A 21,243-nucleotide genomic window follows, 5' to 3' on the forward strand; every position below is an offset into this window, starting at 1 on the left:
TACTAGGCTATCAGCCCTAGGGCCTATACAAGCCTAGCCATAACAATTCCCTGGCTATTTCTTCCCACATTATTTACTTTCCTGGACCCCTGTCTAGCAGGGCGACTGACGTGATCCCTGGGCTGAATTTCCTTTCTCCCATCCAATCGTCAAGGTTCCTCTTGAAGAGGTCCAAAGAGGCACTCTGCTTGACATGTATGGGCAATCTATTCCAGAGTCTGGGGAGTCTCTGGGTTAGGAACCTATCCCTCCAGCATGTTTTGTTTATTGTGATGACAAGGTTTAGATCCCTGGAGTGTGTAGCTCTGAGGGATTGGGATTTCTTTAAGTGTAGCATGTCCAATAGCTCTGGGTTTGACATGGCCTTGTATGTTAAGCAGAGATCGCCTCTGAGTAGACGATATGCAACAGAGTATAGCTGGAGTTTTTTAAGGTGGTCAGCGTAGGGCATCTGCTTTAGGCCTGTGATTCTTTTAGTGAGGTATTTCTGAGGCCTTTCCAGTTGTTGCAGATGTCTTGAGAGGTACATACCAAATGGGGCGTTGTATTCTATAATGGGTCTAATGAGGGATGAGTACAGTGGGACAATGACCTCCTTTTTTCTGGATGAAAATCCCTTTGTGATGAGGTGTGCCACATAGAAGGATTTCCTGACTGTTCTGGCGATGTGGTTATCGAAGGTGAGACCACTGTCCACCTGTGTCCCTAAGTCTCTTATCACACTTTCTGTGTTTAGTGTACTGCCACCTATATGGTAATTCATGGATACATGTTTTTCCCAAAGGGGATAACAATACATTTCTTGGCATTGAGCTTGAGCCCATGGCTCTGGCACCAAGCATCTGTTTCTGTAAGGCCCTTTTGTAGAGTATCCACATCATTTGGGGATTCAATAATGGCTCCCAGTTTGCAGTCATCTGCACTTTGTTAGCCAGAGTCCCTTAGTGTTGACCTGTACTTCAGAGAAGTAGATGCCAAACAAGAGCGGCCCCAGGACTGAACCCTGAGGTACTCCACTTGTCACTTGTCTGGAGCTGGATTTGGAGTCGGCTACTTTTACAGTGTGGATTCTATCAGTAAGCCATTTAGCAACCCATTGGGTGACATAGGGATTAATGCCCAACTTAGTAAGTTTATCTATGATTCCAGAGTGGGGGATGGTGTCAAAGGCCTTGGCAAGGTCTAGATAGGCTGTGTGGACCACCTTACCCTTGTCCATGGCTCTGGAGACTGAGTCAAAGAAGTCAATCAGGTTCAGGAGACAAGATCGTCCCTTCACAAACCCAAACTGGGTGGGGTCCAGTGTTTGAAGGTTGCCAATGTCTTTGTTTATAAGTTCCATGATAATATGCTCCATGGCCTTGCAGATAATGCTTGTCAGACTGATGGGACAGTAGTTTCTGGGATCCAAGGTGGATCCCCCCTTGTGGATTGGGATAACTGTAGCTCTGCGCCACTCAGTGGGCACGAAACCTGAGGTGAGGCTATGATTAAACATGACACTTAGGTGAGGTGCCAGTTCATATTGTAGTTCATGTAGTACACAGCCCTGGATGTCATCTGGTCCCATGGATGCTGTATTCTTGGCTTTAGAGTGCGTTTTGTACCTGTGTGGCCATTATTACTGGAATTTGGCAATCTTCCGGTATTGAGATGGGCCATTTAGGGGGTGAGAGGGGGGTGAAGTTGTCACTGAATCGATCTGCCAGGATATTGGCAATATCCTTTGGATCAGTATATTTAATGCCATTCTGTTTTAGCTCAGAGCAGATCTGAGCATTGCCATTTAGATTCTTGACATAGTTATAGAATGCTTTGTGGTTGTCTTTGGAATCTTTGGTAATTTTATTTTCGTAACTAGCTTTGGAGGATTTTATGAGGCATCTCAGTTTCTTACTGAGACTAGTAAGGGAGTTTTTTGCATCCTGGGATTTTCCTCTTTTCTGCAAAAGTTTCTTCCTTTTGTTGTAAAGTTTGTTTATGGCAGGGGACCACCAGATTGGCTTCCTTTTTTTGGATGAGAGCATTTTGGTTTGATTTGGGATGGCACGATTCATGCATGAGTGGATGTGCTCGTACAGTGCCTTAGTGTAGGATTCAGCAGTTGAACTTTCAACCTTGTATTTGATATGTAACCTTGTATTTGATATGTAACATTGTATTTCATATGTAACATTGTATTTCATATGTAACCTTCTATTTCATATGTAACCTTCTATTTCTGTTACTTTCTTTCCAGGGATTCATCTAATGAAACTGTAGCAGACAATTCAACAACTACATGCAAAAGCCCACTTTCAGAAGATTATTTTCATTTTTTTCTCATTCCATCAGTAAGTACGACTCAACACAAACGTACGCAGTGTGCTATTACCATGGTTCATTTCTCACTAAGGCATTACTTCTAACATGGTTATATGTGTGGTTTTTAGTTTCCTCTGTTTTACTGTATGCTTTCTGAGGAAAAGATATTAAACAGCCATCACATGCATGTCTTGGTATCGTCCTGATAAAAGCTAGAGAATTTATGCATATTGTCATGACAAGAAAACACGTTGTATAGCTTGATATGATCAGCAGATCATATCACAGTACAAAAGTTCACAAAAGATACCAGGTTATCCTCATATGTATCTGTGTGTGTGTGTGTGTGTGTGTGTGTGTGTGTGTGTGTGTGTGTGTGTGTGTGTGTATATATATATATATATATATATATATATATATATATATATATATATATATATATATACATACTCAATGTTACAGTAATACCTTCACATACTCACCCAGTACTGCACTGTCATCACATACAGGTGTGTACCATTTTTAGTATATATTACATTTTAGTTTAAATAAATGTCCTTCCATTATATTAGTTTATATGAGCTTTAAGTGGAAGTAACACGTTTGTTTAATTTGTAAACTCTCTGTTGAAGTGGTTTATATTAGTTGCTGAATCAATATTATCTGATCAACTGTACTTGAAGTGAAAACTTTTTTTCTCTTCTGTATTGGTATTTTCAAGAGATAAAAAAGTAGAGAATGTATTATGTACATACTGAACTGGGTGCCCTGATGAATATATTGATGATTGTTGCATTTTTTTGTAATGTTAAATAAGATTCATATTGTAGAATGGCCTTTTTTTTTTTGAAAATGTTTTCCAGTATTTTTTAAATTTTCTCGATACCTGTTGTGATTAGATAGTACAATGGCAGTAATTTTCTTACATATGGAGTCAGGTTTGCAGTCGGATCTTACTTCTCTGTTCAGTATTGCAGTGTTATTCCTAGATACACAGTCAGTGTTACACTAATATCTATACTATAGTACCACAATTCTGTAGTACCACAGTATTATGCTCACATTTTGATGCCTAGTCATTTAGTTGACTCTGACCTCAAGTATCACAGTATATATCACACCTGTCTATAAACAACACTGTATTCCAGGTTCTTGCGAATTCATTTTAATTACTTTGGTAATGCCACTCTTTGTTATCTTTGATATATCTCAGCATCGATGTCTTCGATGTCTGCTGTAGTAAATCCTGTCACAGCATTATGAAGACAAGTATTACAGCTAGAGTTTAATTATTAGACTTTCAAATGAACACTTTGCATTTATTTTGTTAAAAATTGACTAGGAATTCTCTAATGTTTTCCCAAAAACACATTTCAAACACATTTCTGGTGTACAACTTTAATTACCATCCAGCTCCCACAGCCATAAGTCAGTAGTGGGAAAATCACAGCCTTGACTAAATGGGCCTTTGTGGATAATATGTTTACTATTTAAAATGTTAAGATTCTACAGTGATTACACAGATTTAAAACCTTAATTTCAAATTGTATAGCCCAAACACTGATAGCCATTTGCCAAATAAAACAACAGTCTCACAATGAAAGCAGACAGCATGTACAGTAAGCTTCTATGCCCTTGAAACTCACATTCAGTGAAATGGCGTTGAACCCCACATTCAGAGAAAATGCATGTTTCCATTGAATGGATTAAGTTTACCTGTGGGCTGTTTTCAAACCATAGGCCTCTTGCATATATTTTTAGGATTATTCATACATGCACGTGTTCTTTGATTGTATTAAGTTATATTCCTTGTATAATACAGCACCACTTGTTATATGTCTGAACATTTTTGCAGTAAGCAATGAAACAAACCATATGAACCAATAATGACAGAACTACCCATTACAGAAGATATCAACCACAAAGGCCACTCAGACTTCTGTATGTTTCTTGTACAAATTCAATTCCTACTGCCCTTGAAGAATAAATTGCCCATATTACATTTAAAAAAATTGGTAAGCTGGTAATATTGCAATAAGGAATGGCTGTCAAACTGCCAACAAGTTCATAGTTACTAGACATGTCATCCAAAGGAGGACACACACAGGAGCGCAGCACCCCATCCCCCTTTAAAGGGCACTGCAATATTAGCATTCCATCACCATGGTGTGGGAGTAGAACCGTCAACCTTCTGCACTAGACAAGTATGTTACCTGTTGTTCTAACGCTCCTTTCAGATGTGACTGCACAAGCACTGATGATGCCCATTTTAAACGGACAGCATGAGCAACAGTAAACTTCTCATCCCTTGAAACTCATTCCCTGGAAATGCACAGAAACTCAACATTCTTGGAAAATTCATTAAAACTCAACAGTCCTTGAAAATATACCTGCTACTAATAGTTTGTTAGTTGGTGTAGAGGATTCAGGCTCTAGTATCCAGTAAGCAAGGTACAGGGTTTGGGCCTGAATGAGTTAACCAACCTAACACACACACACACACACACACACACACACACACACACACACACACACACACACACACACACTCCCTAACCTGCTCTGCCACAAATTTATATTTTCAGATTTTTACAAACAAATATTTATATATGCTTCAATTTTAGTTTCATATATGGTGTTTTTTGTTTCTCCTTTTTTCCTTTTTATATGAATATTGTTAGGGTAATATAGTGGTTTATGTTGTATGGGGATATTGTACCTTTAATTGTGGGCAGGTTGTTGTTAATTGAATGATGTAAGTATTTCAGAGGTATATAAAGCTGTAATTAATGGTTCTGACTTGTCTGATGAAGTTTGCTTATTTTAGTAAACAAAAGCGCTAACCTTACTTGTTGGACAATGGACTTGGAGTGGTTTTCTTTGCCTTTTTGTTTCATTAGCTTTAGATACTAGTCTAAATTTACAGGAAGCCTTAGTTTTCATAGGCTCATAGATTAATACTAGATTAACTGCCCTTGTGAGCCATTTTAAGCCTAGCCAATTGCATGTCTACATTTTTATTGGTAGTTATATTTGAACTTGGAGATTTCATCACATAATTGTAGAACATGTGTACTTATGATGTCTTTGAATATTGTGATATTTGCCTCATCTGGTTTAGGGATTTTGTTAGAGAAGGTTACCTATCTCTGGTCAGACTTGACTGTGGAAATCCTATGGGACAGTACATAATGCTGCTACATTTGTAAGAACCAGGTGAAGAACATTATGATCTCTAGTGGGATCTCTGCCTATTTGATTGGTGTATAGGTTTCCAAATTTAACAATTGATAGCTAAAGTCTCCCAGGATGATTGAATTGTTGTCTACATGAAATTCATAGAATGTTAAGAAATGGGCATGGTTTTCAGGGTTCATCAAGGGGGGTCGTCAACTTGCTATGATCCAAAATATAGCTATATTTAGGGTAAATTTGGTTTGGGGGTCTCTGGGAATCTGTCTTAAGCAATGTGGTCTTTAACAGTTATGGATAATCCACCAGAGTTTCCATTAGGTCTATTGGCATGGTAGGTACAAACCCCTTGTATTGGGATGAGGCTTTCTATACTCTTAAGCAAGGTTTCAGCAATAATACACATATAAATGTGATCCAAATGCAGGAGGCTTCAAGATCAAGCCATCTGTTATTCAGACTTATAGCACTGAGCAGCGCATTATTAATATTGTTTGGTGCTTTATGTTTTGTTTTTTTTAAGGCTGGAAGATCCATTAGCCGGTCTCTGCCTCAAAATAGACTACAATTGCAGCAAAGGGTTTACCCAGAGTATGCTGAGGCCTTGGAATGAGAGGTACAGGCCTCCCTTGACAAAGCAAGTGGGTCTGCACAGCAGTTCATCCTGTGTTGACACATACTGTATCTGTCTTTAATGACATCTGTTACCAAAAGCCAATTGTTCAAATCAGTTATCTTTTTTTCATACTTTGGCATCATTCTTGGTGAAGGCATGATTTGGCTCAAAACCTGAGTAGTCTTCCTAGACTTGTATCATACATGGAGAGTTCAGAAAAGTCATGCTGCATTTCCCTTAAGGTTTTGCGTACCAGGTTATTGATAACTCTGTGGACCAACATCATATCATGGCAATATTTGTTCATATTAAGGGTCATTACGGCCGGTGAGACACTGGCACTGGAAAGGCAGCTGTCACCTGTTTTTGTCCAACCCTGTGTGGAATGAGTCTGTGTGTTATACTATGGAGTCACTGATTTCTAGTACTTTTATTACTGTATTTATTATCCAGCAGTTTGAACCTTGGCTCCAGTTGATTGTCACTGTTGAAGTAACACACTGATTCCATGTGTAAAAATGGGAAAATGGGATGTGGATGGATGGACAGGGTTAGTAGGCCAATGGCCTATTTTCAATAGAGACCCAAAGTGATATTGATACTCACTTTGCAATGTTGTTTTAAATATTTCCTGTGGTTTTGAACTCTGATGTCACTGTGAATATATATTTAGTATTGCCTTGTTCTTTTATTATTTATTATTAAATATATTTAAACCTTTCACTATGGCTGATCTGTGTAGAGATATTCAAGTTTTGCGAGTACTTGCATATTTATTTGGTGACACAGTGTGGGACCCTCCTAATAGTCTTGCTCTTGGACAAACTACCATTTGTATTAATATTAATATCACTCAGTATATTGGGTACCCTTGGAAGAGCCTTAGGGTAGCTGGCAGGAGTGCCCGGTGGCAGTGAAACCTACCTTACAGTTTGAGCAGTAGGGGGAATAGCTAGTAAACCTGTGCCAGCCTTTCCCAGGAGTGTGTGTGTGTGTGTGTGTGTGTGTGTGTGTGTGTGTGTGTGTGTGTGTGTGTGTGTGTGTGTGTGTGTGTAAACGTGCATTGGTTCAACAGAGAGGGTGCTGGAGGTCTTGGCTTGGTCTCAACTCTATAGCTGTGCCAGTGGGGAGTCTTATTGGGGGGTATGGAGGAAAAAAATGAGAAACCAGCCATAGACTGACTGTGGTCTCTGTGTGCTCTTAAGGGAAATTGCACTTGATACAGAGAGCTGCATCTGGAAATACTGTGTGCACCTGTTATCCTCCCAGTGTACATCCTCACTGGTGCCAGTGGTGAGGATTGAGGCTCCTTGATTATTAGTCCAGTAGTGGGTCATCACATATTAATTGGATGGCAGTGGTGGGATATCCACATTACATATTAATTGGATAGCAGTGGTGGGATCACCACATCACATATTAGGATTCAGGGGTGTGGATATTGAACTTCTGTAGCCTGTAAACAGTGGCCACTAAACAAGGTGCTTGTACTCTCAAGCAGCCACACAGTGAATATTCAGAGTTTAATATCACAATAGTTTTATTTATTTATTTATTTGTTGGTTAGTCATGGAGAGCAGACAATGATATCAGCAGGGGATTATGACAAGCTGGCAAGGATCGAGTTGGCTAAGATGAGCCAATTCAAAGGACTGGTGCATGCTAAACTGACTAAAGCAGAAATGGTTGTAGCCTTAGTCAAAGCTGCATCACAGACCAGCAACCAGGAAGACAACCAGACTGGCTTTGGGGATGTACAACTCAATGGACAGTTCAACTTCTCCTCAGAGAACTTATAAATCTGTCTGCAGTTAGAGACTTGAACTGGAGGCCAAACATTTGAAAATAGAGTCAGTAGAGTGAGAGACTGCGGCATTTAGATGCTGAAGAAAATGAAAAACTGTGGCCTTTGAAGGCTGAAGAAAAGGAGAAACAGAAACAAATGGAATTAGAATCAGCAGGCACTGAAGCATCTGGAAGCTGAAGAAATGAGAGGCAGAGACAACATGAAAAGGAAACGCTGACTCTCCACCAGGGTCATGGAGGTAATGGGGAAGGGAGTAACTGAACCCCAGAAGCAATAAATGGCAGTAAATTTCTTCCACAATTTACACAGGGTGATAGTTGTGATAGTTTTATTCATGTGTTTGAAAGGGTATGTAAATGGTATAATGTTGACCAAGGGCTCTGGGTACTGTTCCCAACCCCCTTACTCCATGGTAAAAGCTGTTTCTAAATTGTCTGATACTGATTGCTTAAATTATAATATAGTTAAAAATTGTTTATTGGAATGTTTTAAGTTAACACCTGAAGCTTATAGGAAAAGGTTTCAGGAGCATAGACGCAAGGCAGATGAATGTGTGTGTGAATATATTGCTGAACTAAGCACTTATTTTCATAGTTGGGTGAGTGGGTGTTAGATCACCACATCTGAAGAGCTGACAGACCTTTTAGCGACGGAACAAGCCCTTAGCAATTTGCCTGAGGACATGAGAATCTGATTGTCAGATAGAGAATGCAATACAGCAGATGAGTTGGGGAAAAGGAGACCCCTATACCTAACAAACAGGGCATCAGTGCACAGGAAAGGGATACCCAGTGCTGCACATAGATCTGAGGGAACTCATGGTTGGCAGCCTAAACCACTCCAACAGAGTCCTCCAGTAACAGGGGAAGCCACTAGTTCAGGTATACCACCAGGATCATGGGTTAAATGTTTTAAATGTAACCAGTGGGGCCATGTAGCACATAAATGTCCATGAAGGCAAGGTGGGGAACAAAAGGTAGGGGAGCCAGCAAGTGGGAATGATAGAATGCCAGTGGTAAGTTGTCTGGAGACAACAAGGGTATCAAACCACCATAAGAGGTCATATCTTATCTTAGCAGATGAGAAACAGGCCACTGCTAAGAGACACACAACCTCTGACCTTACCATTGTGAAGCCAGCAATGGTTAAAGAGAAGGACTACTTGCTTGGACAGTCTACTCCAGCCAGACCATTAGGAAGGACCCCATCCCAAATACCTTTGGCCAGGGGTCACCTTGACTGGGACGGTGGAAATGTAAGCAGGCAAGTAGGTGTGTTTGTGGATATCCCTGCAAATGTCCTGATAGGGAATGATTAATGATGCATTACCTTGTCTGCATGCAGTTACACACAGTCAGGCTTGGATACAGACATGTGGGACTGGTAGCCTGGGGGGACCCAGACATACCGCACACTTGAAGCCAGGATGGCTGAGCTGGCTACTTCAGGGAGGGAGCTGCTCTGTAGCAGTGAGCAGGTGATCCACAGCTGCTGGTGGGTACTGATATTCCCTTGGACAGAGGGACTGCAAGGGCAGAGGTGAGTAATAGTACCCAGACTGACAGTGAGGCACCACTGTCAGAGGATACCAGACTTCCTATGGAAGAGGCACTGGGAAGGGTTACAAAGAGAGAGTTGAGACAGATTCAGCTCTAAGACCCTACATTACGAGGCTTGAGGGAGGTAGCTAGAGAGGCAACTGATTCTCAAGGAAAGAGGGGATCTGTATACTGGGACAAAGGGTTTCTTTATAGAGAGTGGTTTTATTGGTCTGGTATTTCCAGGGATGTAACAGGGTACTGCAGGGCCTGTGAGCAGTGTCAAAAAGTAGGAAAGGCAGGAGACAAGGTCAAAGCTCCTTTGGTGCCTTTGCTTGTGATTGAGTAGCCATTTCAGAGGGTAGATATAGATATTGTGGGGCCTCTGAGTACCCAAAGTTCCACAGGGAAGAAGTATATCCTAGTGGTAGTAGATTATACCAGATACCCTGAGGCATTGGCTCTGTCCTCCACTGAGGCAGAAATGGTGGCAAATGCTTTGGTAGAGATTTTCAGCAGGGTAGTTTCCCAAAAGAAATACTGACTGACAAAGGTGCAGATTTCATGTCAGACCTGCTGGCTTGTCTGTGGAAGCACTGTGGGGTGAAGCATCTAAAGACCACCCCCAGACTAATGGTCTTGTGCAGAGGCTAAACTCTACACTACAGACCATAATATGGGCACTTGTAGACCAATTTAAGAAGGAGTGGGACAAATATTTGCCCCATCTGTTATTTGCTTACAGATAGGTGACCCAGGAATCCACAGATTTTTCACCCTTTGAGTTTCTGTATGGGCATAGGGTGAGGGGGACCTCTAAACTTGATTTGCAATGAGTGAAGGGTGAGTGTCAATCCTACAAAGGAGTCTGTCATGGTATATGTCCTAAACCTCAGGCCATGGCTCAGGGAAATCACAGGCTTGGCCCAGGAGAACTTGGCAGGAGCCCAACAGCAAAACAAGGCCTGGTATGACAGAAATGCTTGAGCTAGACAGTATGCTGTGGGACAGCAGATTATGGTGCTCATTCCTGTCTGACACAATGGGAAGGACCCTTCAAAGTGGTAGACTTGCTAGGCTACAGGCAGATGCACAAGTTTTACCATGTGGGAAGGACCCTTCCAAGTGGTAGAACTGCTTGGCTACAGGCAGGTGCACAAGTTGTATCATGCGGGAAGGACCCTTCAAAGTGGTAGAACTGCTAGGCTACAAGCAGGTGCACAAGTTGTAGCATGTGGGAAGGACCCTTCAGAGTTGTAGAACTGTTAGGCTACAGGAAGGTGCACAAGTTATACCATGTGGGAAGGGCCCTTCAAAGTGGTAGAACTAATAGGCAAGAGGCAGGTGCACATGTTGTACCATATTAACATGATGACACCTTACCATGATAGGGAGGCCCTGGTGCTGAGCATTAGCTGTAGAAGGCAGGAGTCTGAGGGGGCTCTATGGCTACAGAGAACCAGCCAGCAAATGCCAAGTTACTAAGATAGAGCCTTAAGGTTGCAGGCATATGATATGACAAAGGCAAAAGCAGCTGGAGTCCCAAGACAGGGAATGGAGTAATGTATTCCCATATAGGCTCATTCCTGTCAAGCAATTGTTTCTCAAGGGTCACTTGAAAAACTGGCTGGAGTGTTTGATGGGGGGGTGTGATGAAGGGAGATACTGCCAGCACAGCTGGCTGGAATTTTGTAGATAATTATGTCATTGATGAATATTGAACTGATGTATATAAGATGATTGTGTTACAGATGTATTGGAACTGTATGTAATATGTATACCAACTGTTTGCACAGACATGAGTTGAAAAGGTATTTTGTAAAATGCTTGTGTTTCAAATGGATCCACAGTGTGCCCTACTGGAAGAGAACAGAAATGTATATGCATTATTGTAGCTGTTGAAATGTATATATTGTAACAGTGGGAAATTGGAATACAGGAGGTTAATTTCATTCCAGCAAACTTTAGAAAAATAACTAAAATTAAATTACTTTATGGTTTTGCCATAAAATATAGTATCTTCCAGTTTTAGTGTAGCAAGAGAGAGACAATATCTGTACTGGGAAACTTTCTATATTGTCTTTAGGGTGAACAATTACTAGTCTTGAAATGTAGAGGAATGTATTTGTTTTATGACTTCCAGCATATGCCAAATATCTGAGCAAAAGCCTTTGTCTGTATATTTTTACAGGTAGATGCTAAATGCTGTCATCTTCTAGCAATGGGATTTTTCACCTGGGAACTGGAAGTCAGATGTCAAGAAGTGATGTTATTCTGACTTCGTTAACTCCAATGCCCTAGACCAGCTAGTTGACACACCCACAAGGGGCTCAAATATCATGGATCTGGTACTCCTCAACATGGGGAACCTCTGCACCACCCCCAATATGTGGCCATCTCTGGTGAGATCTGACCACAAATCAGTCTCACTCGAAGTAACTATAAAACAAGATTCCCCTTTACCAAAAACTAGACTAAAAACTTCTCTAAGGTCAATTATAACCTCTTTCATGACAGTATAAATAGCTTAATAGCCCCTCCCCCACTGATGGAATGGACACGTATGCAGAGTTATACACCAACGCTTTATACAAGCACCTGTACAATTTTATTGATTCTGCCATACCTGATACAACCAAAGCAAGATCTTCAAAGATAAACAAATCTGCCTGGTGGACAACTGGCATTAATAGGCTATACAATAGGAGAAATAAATTGCTGTTTAAGAGTAGGACGGAATGGTCTCAAAACTAGAAACACTCCCTCCTCAACTTAAACAACCAAATAAGACAATTAGTGAAATCCTCCAAAGCAAATTACAAATCTATATTAGCTTTCCTAGGTAAGGAAAAACTACAAAGCTTTCTTTAGTTACATCCGCAACCTCAAAGATGAGGCACAGAATTGCGCTTAACTCATAGTTAATGGTACTATATAAACAGAACCTGTGGATATAGCAAACCTGTTGGCTGACAGGTTCTTTGAAAACTTCACTCCCCTGTCCCTGCTACATATACCCCAAACCATCCCTAACACCTGTTCCCTATCTAGTATCTCCAAGGAGCAGGTTTAACTCATTACATCCATGTGATGCCTCCAGGTGCATCTGCAGTTAACTTACTGACTCCTGTAGGTGATATTGCTTACTCGTATGTGCATCAATAATTCTAAAAGCATGCTATGTACAAGATTTTAAAATATTTCATCTTAAAGTTTACACAATGCCAAACCTAACTGCATTAATATCTGATCTCTGTCTAGTGCAGGTAAATATATATTAACAGTTGTTTTTATGATATTAATTTATATAGATATCATTTTTACATTTTTCTAAATATCTCAAAAAATCCCTCATATTCTACCCACCACTGTGCAGCTCTACATTCTCTAAACTGGTTAGAACTACCACATTACCTTTCCTATATTCAGCTAATGACAACACACAAAATTATTTAAAAGCCCTCACTATGTCCTGCCCTTTCCTCTCTTTTCACCAACTACCTATCCAAAAGAACTGTTAGGTCTGAAAATCAACATCTACCACAGATTTATAAACCAAAACATCCAGCTGGCCAACTCATGTACTGTTATACCATCGCCAAAAAGTGGAACTCTCTCCCTATAACTCTCTGATCTAACCCAGACATTGCTAGTTTCAAACTCCCTTTACACAACTACCTGTCTTCCATTTGGAGCTGTAACTGCTCCACATTCCTTTCCTTCAAGACGTGACCTCTTCCATTTCCTTCACTCCCTCTCTGCAACTGCTACTCCTTCCTCCATCCCATCGCTTAGACTCTTTGTCAAAAGTGATCATGATAAGTGCATATATTCATATGTTCTTATGAATTATCCTGTCAGTATTGTAAAGTTCTTTACATATCTGCATTTTTTTAAACATTTTCCATTAAAAGTATGAGAGTTGTGATGTTTACCTATCTCTTTACTTATTGTTCAAATTTGTTCTATGTATTTGGAGATCCCCCCGGGCCTCCACTGAAAATTGACTCTTCAGCTGAGTGAACTTTACTGGTAATCAAATGCCAATAAATACATAAATAAATCTCAACAACCAAGTAACACAGAGAGAACTACTTAGCCTCATATGAAAGCTCTCGGTGAGATGGTAAAATGCTACTGACAGGATGTGTGTAACTTGAGTGGTTGCTGAGATATTTTAAATTGTTTACAAAATATTACAAATGTAATAGTTACTGTGTTTACTATGACTTATAAAATTCAGTTTAAGACCTAGACCCTAAAGAATACTACCACTATAAAAATAGTTTGTGCTGAACAGTTTGCCATTTATACTTCTTTCATAATCCAAATTTTTCCAGAGATATAAATATTTGTTTGAAATGTGAGGACATATTTTGATTCCATCAAATGGCTTAGGCTCTGCACATTGGAAGTTACAGTAAAAACTTCCTCAGCTCTGTTGGAGTGAATGAGTTAAAGGCCCTCTCCAAGGCCAAAAATACAGCCTCTATGGGACCAGACAACATTCCGGGCTGTGTTATACAAGGGTTAAAATTAACATCACCTTTGGACGCACTTTTCAATCACAGCCTAAGCACTGGTTTCATCCCAGTGGAATGGAAAACAGTTACTGTCATTCTTTTGCACAAAGGGGGCTCATCCACGGACCTTGGAAACTATACGCCCATTTGCCTGAAAAACCTTGTCTGCAAGGCCATGGAATGAATCATCATGGACCTTATTATCAAAGATATAGGAAAAATCCAAACGCTCGACTCCACCCAGTTTGGCTTTGTCAAGGAAGATCATGTTTGTTAAACTCAATGGGACTTATTTGAGATAGTTACCCAAACCCTAGATGAGGGAAAATCTGTGCATACGGTCTACCTAGACTTAGCCAAGATCTTTGACACAGTTCCTCACTCAGGCATCATTAATATACTCACCCAGCTGGGTATCAAGCCATATACTGTCAGGTGAGTTGCAAACTGGCTTACTGATAGAACTCATATGGTCAAACTAGGGGACTTCACCTCCTCCAGCAGACCTGTAATCAGTGGTGTTCCACAGGAATCAGTTCTGGGACCCCTACTGATTGGAATCTACTTCTCTGAAGTACAGGCTAAAACTAAAGGACTATGGCTGACAAAGTTTGCTGATGACTGCAAATTGGGAGGGATCATTGAAACCCCCTAGTGATGTCAACATCCTTCAAGAAGGTCTTACACAGACTAATGACTGATGCCAATGTCATGGTCTTAAACTTAATTAAAAAAATGCATTATCATCCCTTTCAGCAAGGGTGATGTTCCTGCAAACTACCACATCAATAGAAATACCCTAAGGACATAGTCAGTGGTGTGAGAGATCTGGGCACACAGGTTGACAGAACCCTTAACTTTGATCACCATGTCTCCACAGTGGTAAGAATGGCATTTTATACTCCTCATCTCATAAGTAAGGGCATTGCCTCTAGAAAAAATGTGGTTATAGCCCCTCTGTACTCTTCCCTCATTTGATCAATAATAGAGTACAACGCTCCCTTTGGTATGTTCCTTTCCAAACACCTGCAGCAACTGGAGAGACTACAGCGTTTTCTTGCAAAGAAAATTCAGGATCTTTGAGTTATGTCTTATGTAGGCAGACTGAAATCATTCTCACTTTACTCTGTGTCATACAGCATGCTCAGAGGTGGCCTGTGCCTTGCATGTAGAACAATCTCTGACCTGGCTTTAATGGAAATGCTGCACGTTCGCAAGTCAAATGGCACATGGGTCATTCACTCAAAGGACCTTAACCTGGTATGTGACATCAACAGAACTTGCTGGAGAGACAGACTTGTCTGACAGAGGTTGCCCCACATTTGGAACAAGCTTCCTATTCATTTTAAACAGAGCCCATCATTGGCCCTATTTAAGCATAATTTGGATAATCTGATGGGTAACTGGAAATTGACCCCAGGGATTCCACCTTTGTCTCTCTTGGACAGGGGCAATAGGTGCTGATTTTAGTGGTGGCTTGATCCAGACACCCTCGGGAACATGGGTTGAACTTGGCTAGGCTTGCAAGGGCCCTGGGGCCATTAGCCTAGTAAACTCCTATGATCCTATGTGTAACTTCTGTTTTCTAAATTACAACAAGCTAGGACATCATAATGTGTACTAATGTCTAGGTTTGTGAACTGCTTACACCATCCATAACGTTTAAGAAATTCAGTATTCTCTATAGATTTTTCTTTCGTGATATGTGACAGGCTGTTTTATTTTGTGTGTTTGTTGATTTTTATGTATTTATTAATAAATAAATAAATAATTCTGAGTGGTTAGTCCTACTTTGGATAATGTATGCTGTCTCCCATTTTACATAATCCACAGCTTTCACTATGAAAGATCTTTTATTGAAAGTATGGTGAGGAATGTGTGATGTCACTGAAAGCATAGTCAGTACCATATTCCCTTACTTAAAGTATAGTGAGTACTATGTAAGGTTACTGAAACAATAGTGGGTATTGCATGCTCTTCATGAAAGTATAGTGAGTAATATGTGTTACTGAAAGCATAACGAGTATTGTATGCTCTTACTTGAAGTACAGTGAGCAATGTATGCTGTTACTGAAAGCATGGTGACAACTGTGTGATTTTCCTGAAACAACAGCATGCACTGTGTGATCTTACAGAAAGCCTAGTGAGTAGTGGGTGTCGATACTGAGAGCAAAGTGAGTAATGGATGTTGATACTGAAAGTATAGTGAGTACTACATGATATTACATGATTCTGATAAAGTATAGTGAGTACTACATGATATTATATGATTGCGATAATCCAACCTGGGGTAAGCATTCGTCCCTGCTAAGTGGTCCTGTGGTCTGGCTGCTCGTCGTGACTTATGTCTATTACCTGTGGGCTCCCACTCTCTCCTACCCAGGAAAGACAATAACATCCACAAAAACTCTTTAGACCCACAGACACCACAGGAAAGAAAGAAAAAGCATCTCCAGGGATCCGGTGAAGTCTCCTACCCTCTCTGTGCCCCTTGGAATGGCAATTCCTCCCATTAGAAAGAATACAACCTCAGTGTATGTAACCTTACTCTATGATGTTGCATTTTTTAACTATTTCTGTTAGAGCTTAGTACTATACCCTACCAGTGCATGATAGCAGCTATCTGCAGACTGCTTGTACCCCCAATCTAGCCATGCTCTTATAAATAAGTGTTCTCTTAATTACAAACTACCATCTTTTTCTGTGAAGGAGTCTTCTCTGCTGTCAGTTCCCCCTGTCACTACAAGGTGGCACCCTATACCTATAACATAACATACCTTACCTTATTCACCTCTTTCATTCCAAACTTAACTAAACCTCTATTGTTCAGCTATTTTCACCAAGTTATTTTTTCACTACCCTTGCATGACACTCCTAAAATAACCCTTGCCCTGCCCAACTTACATTTCTTCTGTTTTACCATGCAAACTCTCTTTAGCAATCAGCTACCTCTTAACTGATTGTTTTTTGCTGGGGTGTCTTGTCCATCCTTTAGCTCTACCCACTCCGTTCGCCCTGCGGGCTCACTCCTCTCCCTTACCCTACCCCAAATATCACCCCCAGAGCACCTAACCTTATACCTCCATAGCCACACCTCCAACCAATAACCTACCTTATCTCATTAATCAATTAGATATTTTACCCCTGATTGCTTTTGGCCTTCCTCTCCCTATTTCCCCTAGCAGCTCATCCCCTTCACTGGCTTACTCTACAACCCAATCTGACCTGTTTATCCAAACCTATAAGCCTCACAATTACTAGCCCAGGCAGGCCAATACACTTTAAAGTAATCCTCTGGTTGGCATGTCTTACCTCTCTACTAATATCTTACAGCTTAAGCCACTATGAAGTCCCAAGCTTTACTAGATTTCAACACCCTACAATGCAAACAAACCCATTCTCATTTACAACTTCTCACACCCATATTAACATAACATCATCATCATCCTACCTTCTTCCTCAATTTCACAGATTAACCCATATGAAATATTTCCAAATCAAAAAGGAATACACTATATTCTTTAAAGTCTTCAAACCTAAATATAATCTTCTACTGGGTCTACTTCAACATGGGGACATTCATCCAAACCCAGGTCCTTACACTACCACTACCAACTCCTCATCAGCCAATAGTTCACCTTCTAAAAACCACAACAACACCCTAAACTCTCTCTTGATAGGCCATCTTAACATACACAGCTTAAACAATAAATTTACACAACTTCATGCCCTATTAGACACCTATTCTTTTGACATCCTATGCCTAACTGAAACTTGGCTCAAACCCACAAATAACGACAACAATATAACTCCACCAGGGTATAACATACTCCGACTTGACCATCTAAATAAAAAGGGTGGTGGGGTTGCTTTACTGTTTAAATCTGAATTGAACATCACCTCAATAGACATTCATCCAACCACCAAGCTTCAATTAAATGCTAATAAATCCATATACATTATTTGCGCATATATCCCCCCAGGAAATAACATTAACACTCTTGAAAATACCCTTACCTGGCTCTCATTAACACTCCCACAGGAAACCATATTCCTTGGTGATTTTAATATTGACTGGAATGGGTGTACCACTCCCAAACCTACTACTCATATAAACCTATTTGGCTTTCACCAAACCATGTCATTCCCAACCAGGAACCACAAACCCAGCAAGAAATAAACTACCTTAGATTGGATATTAGTTAACAGCAACCCCCTCAAGTACAAAACCGCCATACTTCCTGATGAAATTAGTGACCATTACATTACCTCCATAACTAGAAAAAAGACCACCATTCCCAATGAAGCAATATTTAGAACAACCCGTAACAAAAAAAAATTTCAACCCAGAGAACTTCCAGGCAGAGCTCAAAGCATGCAACTGGTCACCCCTAAAATGCCTGCCACTTGATGAAGCAGTCTTTCTTTAACAACATATTCCTACAAATCCTTGATAACCATGCTCCTTCACGTACTGTCAGAACAAAAAATAAACCTGCTCCCTGGCTCTCCAATGAGATTAGGCACAGCATTAGACTAAGAAATAAAATCTGGTCCAAATGGACGAAATCAAAAAAACCCAATAGATCACCTGAACTTTAGACAGCTTCGAAATTCCACCAAAAGAGCTATAGTCCTTGACAAAAAACTACTACCACAAACTCCAACAATCCCAGCAGAAAAGCCCACAAAAGTTCTGGTCAGAAATAAATAAACTGCTGCATCCAGGTCACTCCAAAACCCCTACACCCTCTAGCCTAACTCAAAGCCCTCCAAACTTAATTGCTGACACTTTTAACAAATTCTTCTCTGAAACTGTCCAATCCCTAGCTAAGACCTTACCACCTGCCACCACCTCAGAATGTCTTCCACTAACCAATCTACCCCAAACTTTTCATCTCCAGCCCGTTCCCACATCCCTCATTCACACTCTAATTCTTAAACTAAAACCATGCACACCAGCAGCTGATCTCCTCCCAGCTGAATACCTGCAAATTGCAGCAGGTGTACTAGCCTACCCAATCTCCATGCTAATAAATAGAGCCATTACTGAATCCTATATCCCATCTCTCTGGAAGATCTCAAATATCATCCCCTTGCATAAGGGAGGAAACTCAAATGAACTTGCAAACTTCTGCCCTATAGCCCTCCTCTCACCCCTAGCAAAAGTTATGGAGAGATGTATTCACTGTCAACTACTGCAGCACCTCATTGAAAATAACCTACTAGTGGACTGCCAACATGGTTTTAGGCCTTTTCACAGCACTAGCACAGCACTCCTATCCTTTACTGACTGCATTAATAAAAATAGAAATAATAACCTGCTCTCTTCAGCCCTCTTTATAGACCTCTCCAAGGCCTTTGCTATGCTGAACTAACAATTGCTATGAAATATTCTCAAATCTCTTTCATTTGATGCTCAAGCAGTTAAATGGATTCATTCATACCTTGAAAATAGACAACAAGCAGTGCGCTGGGAGAACAACTTATCCTCCCAGCTCCCAATCACTCTTGGAGTCCCGCAAGGATCTATTTTGGGCCCACTCCTCTTTAGCATTTTCATTAATGATCTAAAAACCTCCCTTCACCAAACCACCTGCATCCAATATGCTGACAATTCAACTCTAATCTGTCATGCTTCCTCTCCAACTGAGCTCCAAAACACGACACAAACTGTATTCACCTTAGTGGAAAAATGGTTCCAATGGTGTCTCCTCTTGAACGCAAAAAAAACAAACAAAACTACTAGTGTTTACACCTACTCATAAGACCCCTCCACTCAATCTCTTACTTACCTGTAATAATGGCACTGTCATCACTCCCGACACTACCACTAAACTCCTAGGTGTAACTATAGATAATAACCTCAACTTTGACACACACATTAACCTAGCTATTAAATCTGTAAATAGAAAACTTGGTTTCCTGTATAAAATCAAACCATTTCTCACAGCCTCTGCCAAGATTACTATTGCTCAAACTCACCTGATGTCAATCCTCCTTTATACCTCTCCCATATATACAAACTTAACCAAAAGCAATTTAAATAAACTGGTTACTTTGTATAACAACATAGCCAGATTTGCCACGGGTACCCCATTTAGAACCCACTACTATCAAAATCTGAAACTACTAGGATGGCTGGAAATACAAAATCAATTACTCTACCAGCAACTCACCTTTATCCACCAAATCTTACACCATTCCACTAATACCCCTATACTCAGTAACCTCCTCAATCCTCATCAAAACCTTCAAACCCTTTGTTCCGCTAATAGATTACAAGTAGCCACCTTAAAATTTAAAAACAAATCAGAGGACTGTCTGTTTTCTAATGCTGTTGGTAAAACATGGAACAAACTACCAAATGAACTAACTTCTACCATATCCACCCACCTTTTCAGGAACCAATTAAATATGTTCCTAAAACCCAATGGCTTTGTCCATGCACCAAGCCTGACTGATATACTATCTTCCCTCCCTTTAGCTTTTTTGACAGCAATTCTTCTACTTCTACTACCTTTCTATGGCTCTCTCTTCTAAAATTATAAATACTTTGTTCTCTTCATACCCGTCATTACTGTGTCAGTTTTCTTACACAACATAATAACTACCTAATGCTTATACTTATCTATGATAAATGCTGCACCAAATGACCAAAACAGTAATCTTCAGAATGTTACCCTATCTGCTTACTGTTGCTGAAATAACAAGTTGTACATGAATGTATAGTTATCAAATTGTTTTTGAATGTATAATCTGTCATCATAGTGTTATCTTATTTGCTTACTGCTGCTGAAAATCAATTGTACATGATTGTAAAATTATCTAATTGTATTGTGATTGCATATGTATCTTTCTGTATTTTGTATTAACTGTTTCTTTCTCAGAGCTTTTCTCCTCGGGCCTCTATTGAAAACGGACATAAATCCAATTAGACTAGCCCAGTCAACAAATGTAAAATAAATAAAATAAATAAATACTACATGATATTACATGATTGTGATAAAGTATAGTGAGTACTACATGATTGTGATAAAATATAGTGAGTACTACATGATATTACATGATTGTGATAAAGTATAGTGAGTACTATATGATATTACATGATTGTGATAAAGTAGAGTGAGTACTACATGATATTACATGATTGTGATAAAGTAGAGTGAGTACTACATGATATTACATGATTGTGATAAAGTATAGTGAGTACTACATGATATTACATGATTGTGATAAAGTATAGTGAGTACTACATGATAT

General features: G+C 40.0%; 1 protein-coding gene across 1 annotated transcript in view; it reads left to right on the plus strand.

Annotated features, from left to right (window-relative positions):
- The window catches only part of LOC122807828 (stimulated by retinoic acid gene 6 protein-like), a gene marked incomplete in the record, with an annotated part of 2,062,125 nt that overhangs the window by 423,009 nt on the left and 1,617,873 nt on the right, over positions 1 to 21,243 (plus strand). Inside the window, 1 exon segment of the mRNA XM_044078921.1 lies at positions 2,240 to 2,333. Coding sequence (XP_043934856.1) covers positions 2,240 to 2,333 — 94 coding nt within the window.

The sequence above is a fragment of the Protopterus annectens genome, chromosome 7.part1, assembly GCF_019279795.1.
Source record: "Protopterus annectens isolate FY-2018-M chromosome 7.part1, PAN1.0, whole genome shotgun sequence".
Classification (NCBI taxonomy): domain Eukaryota; kingdom Metazoa; phylum Chordata; order Ceratodontiformes; family Protopteridae; genus Protopterus; species Protopterus annectens.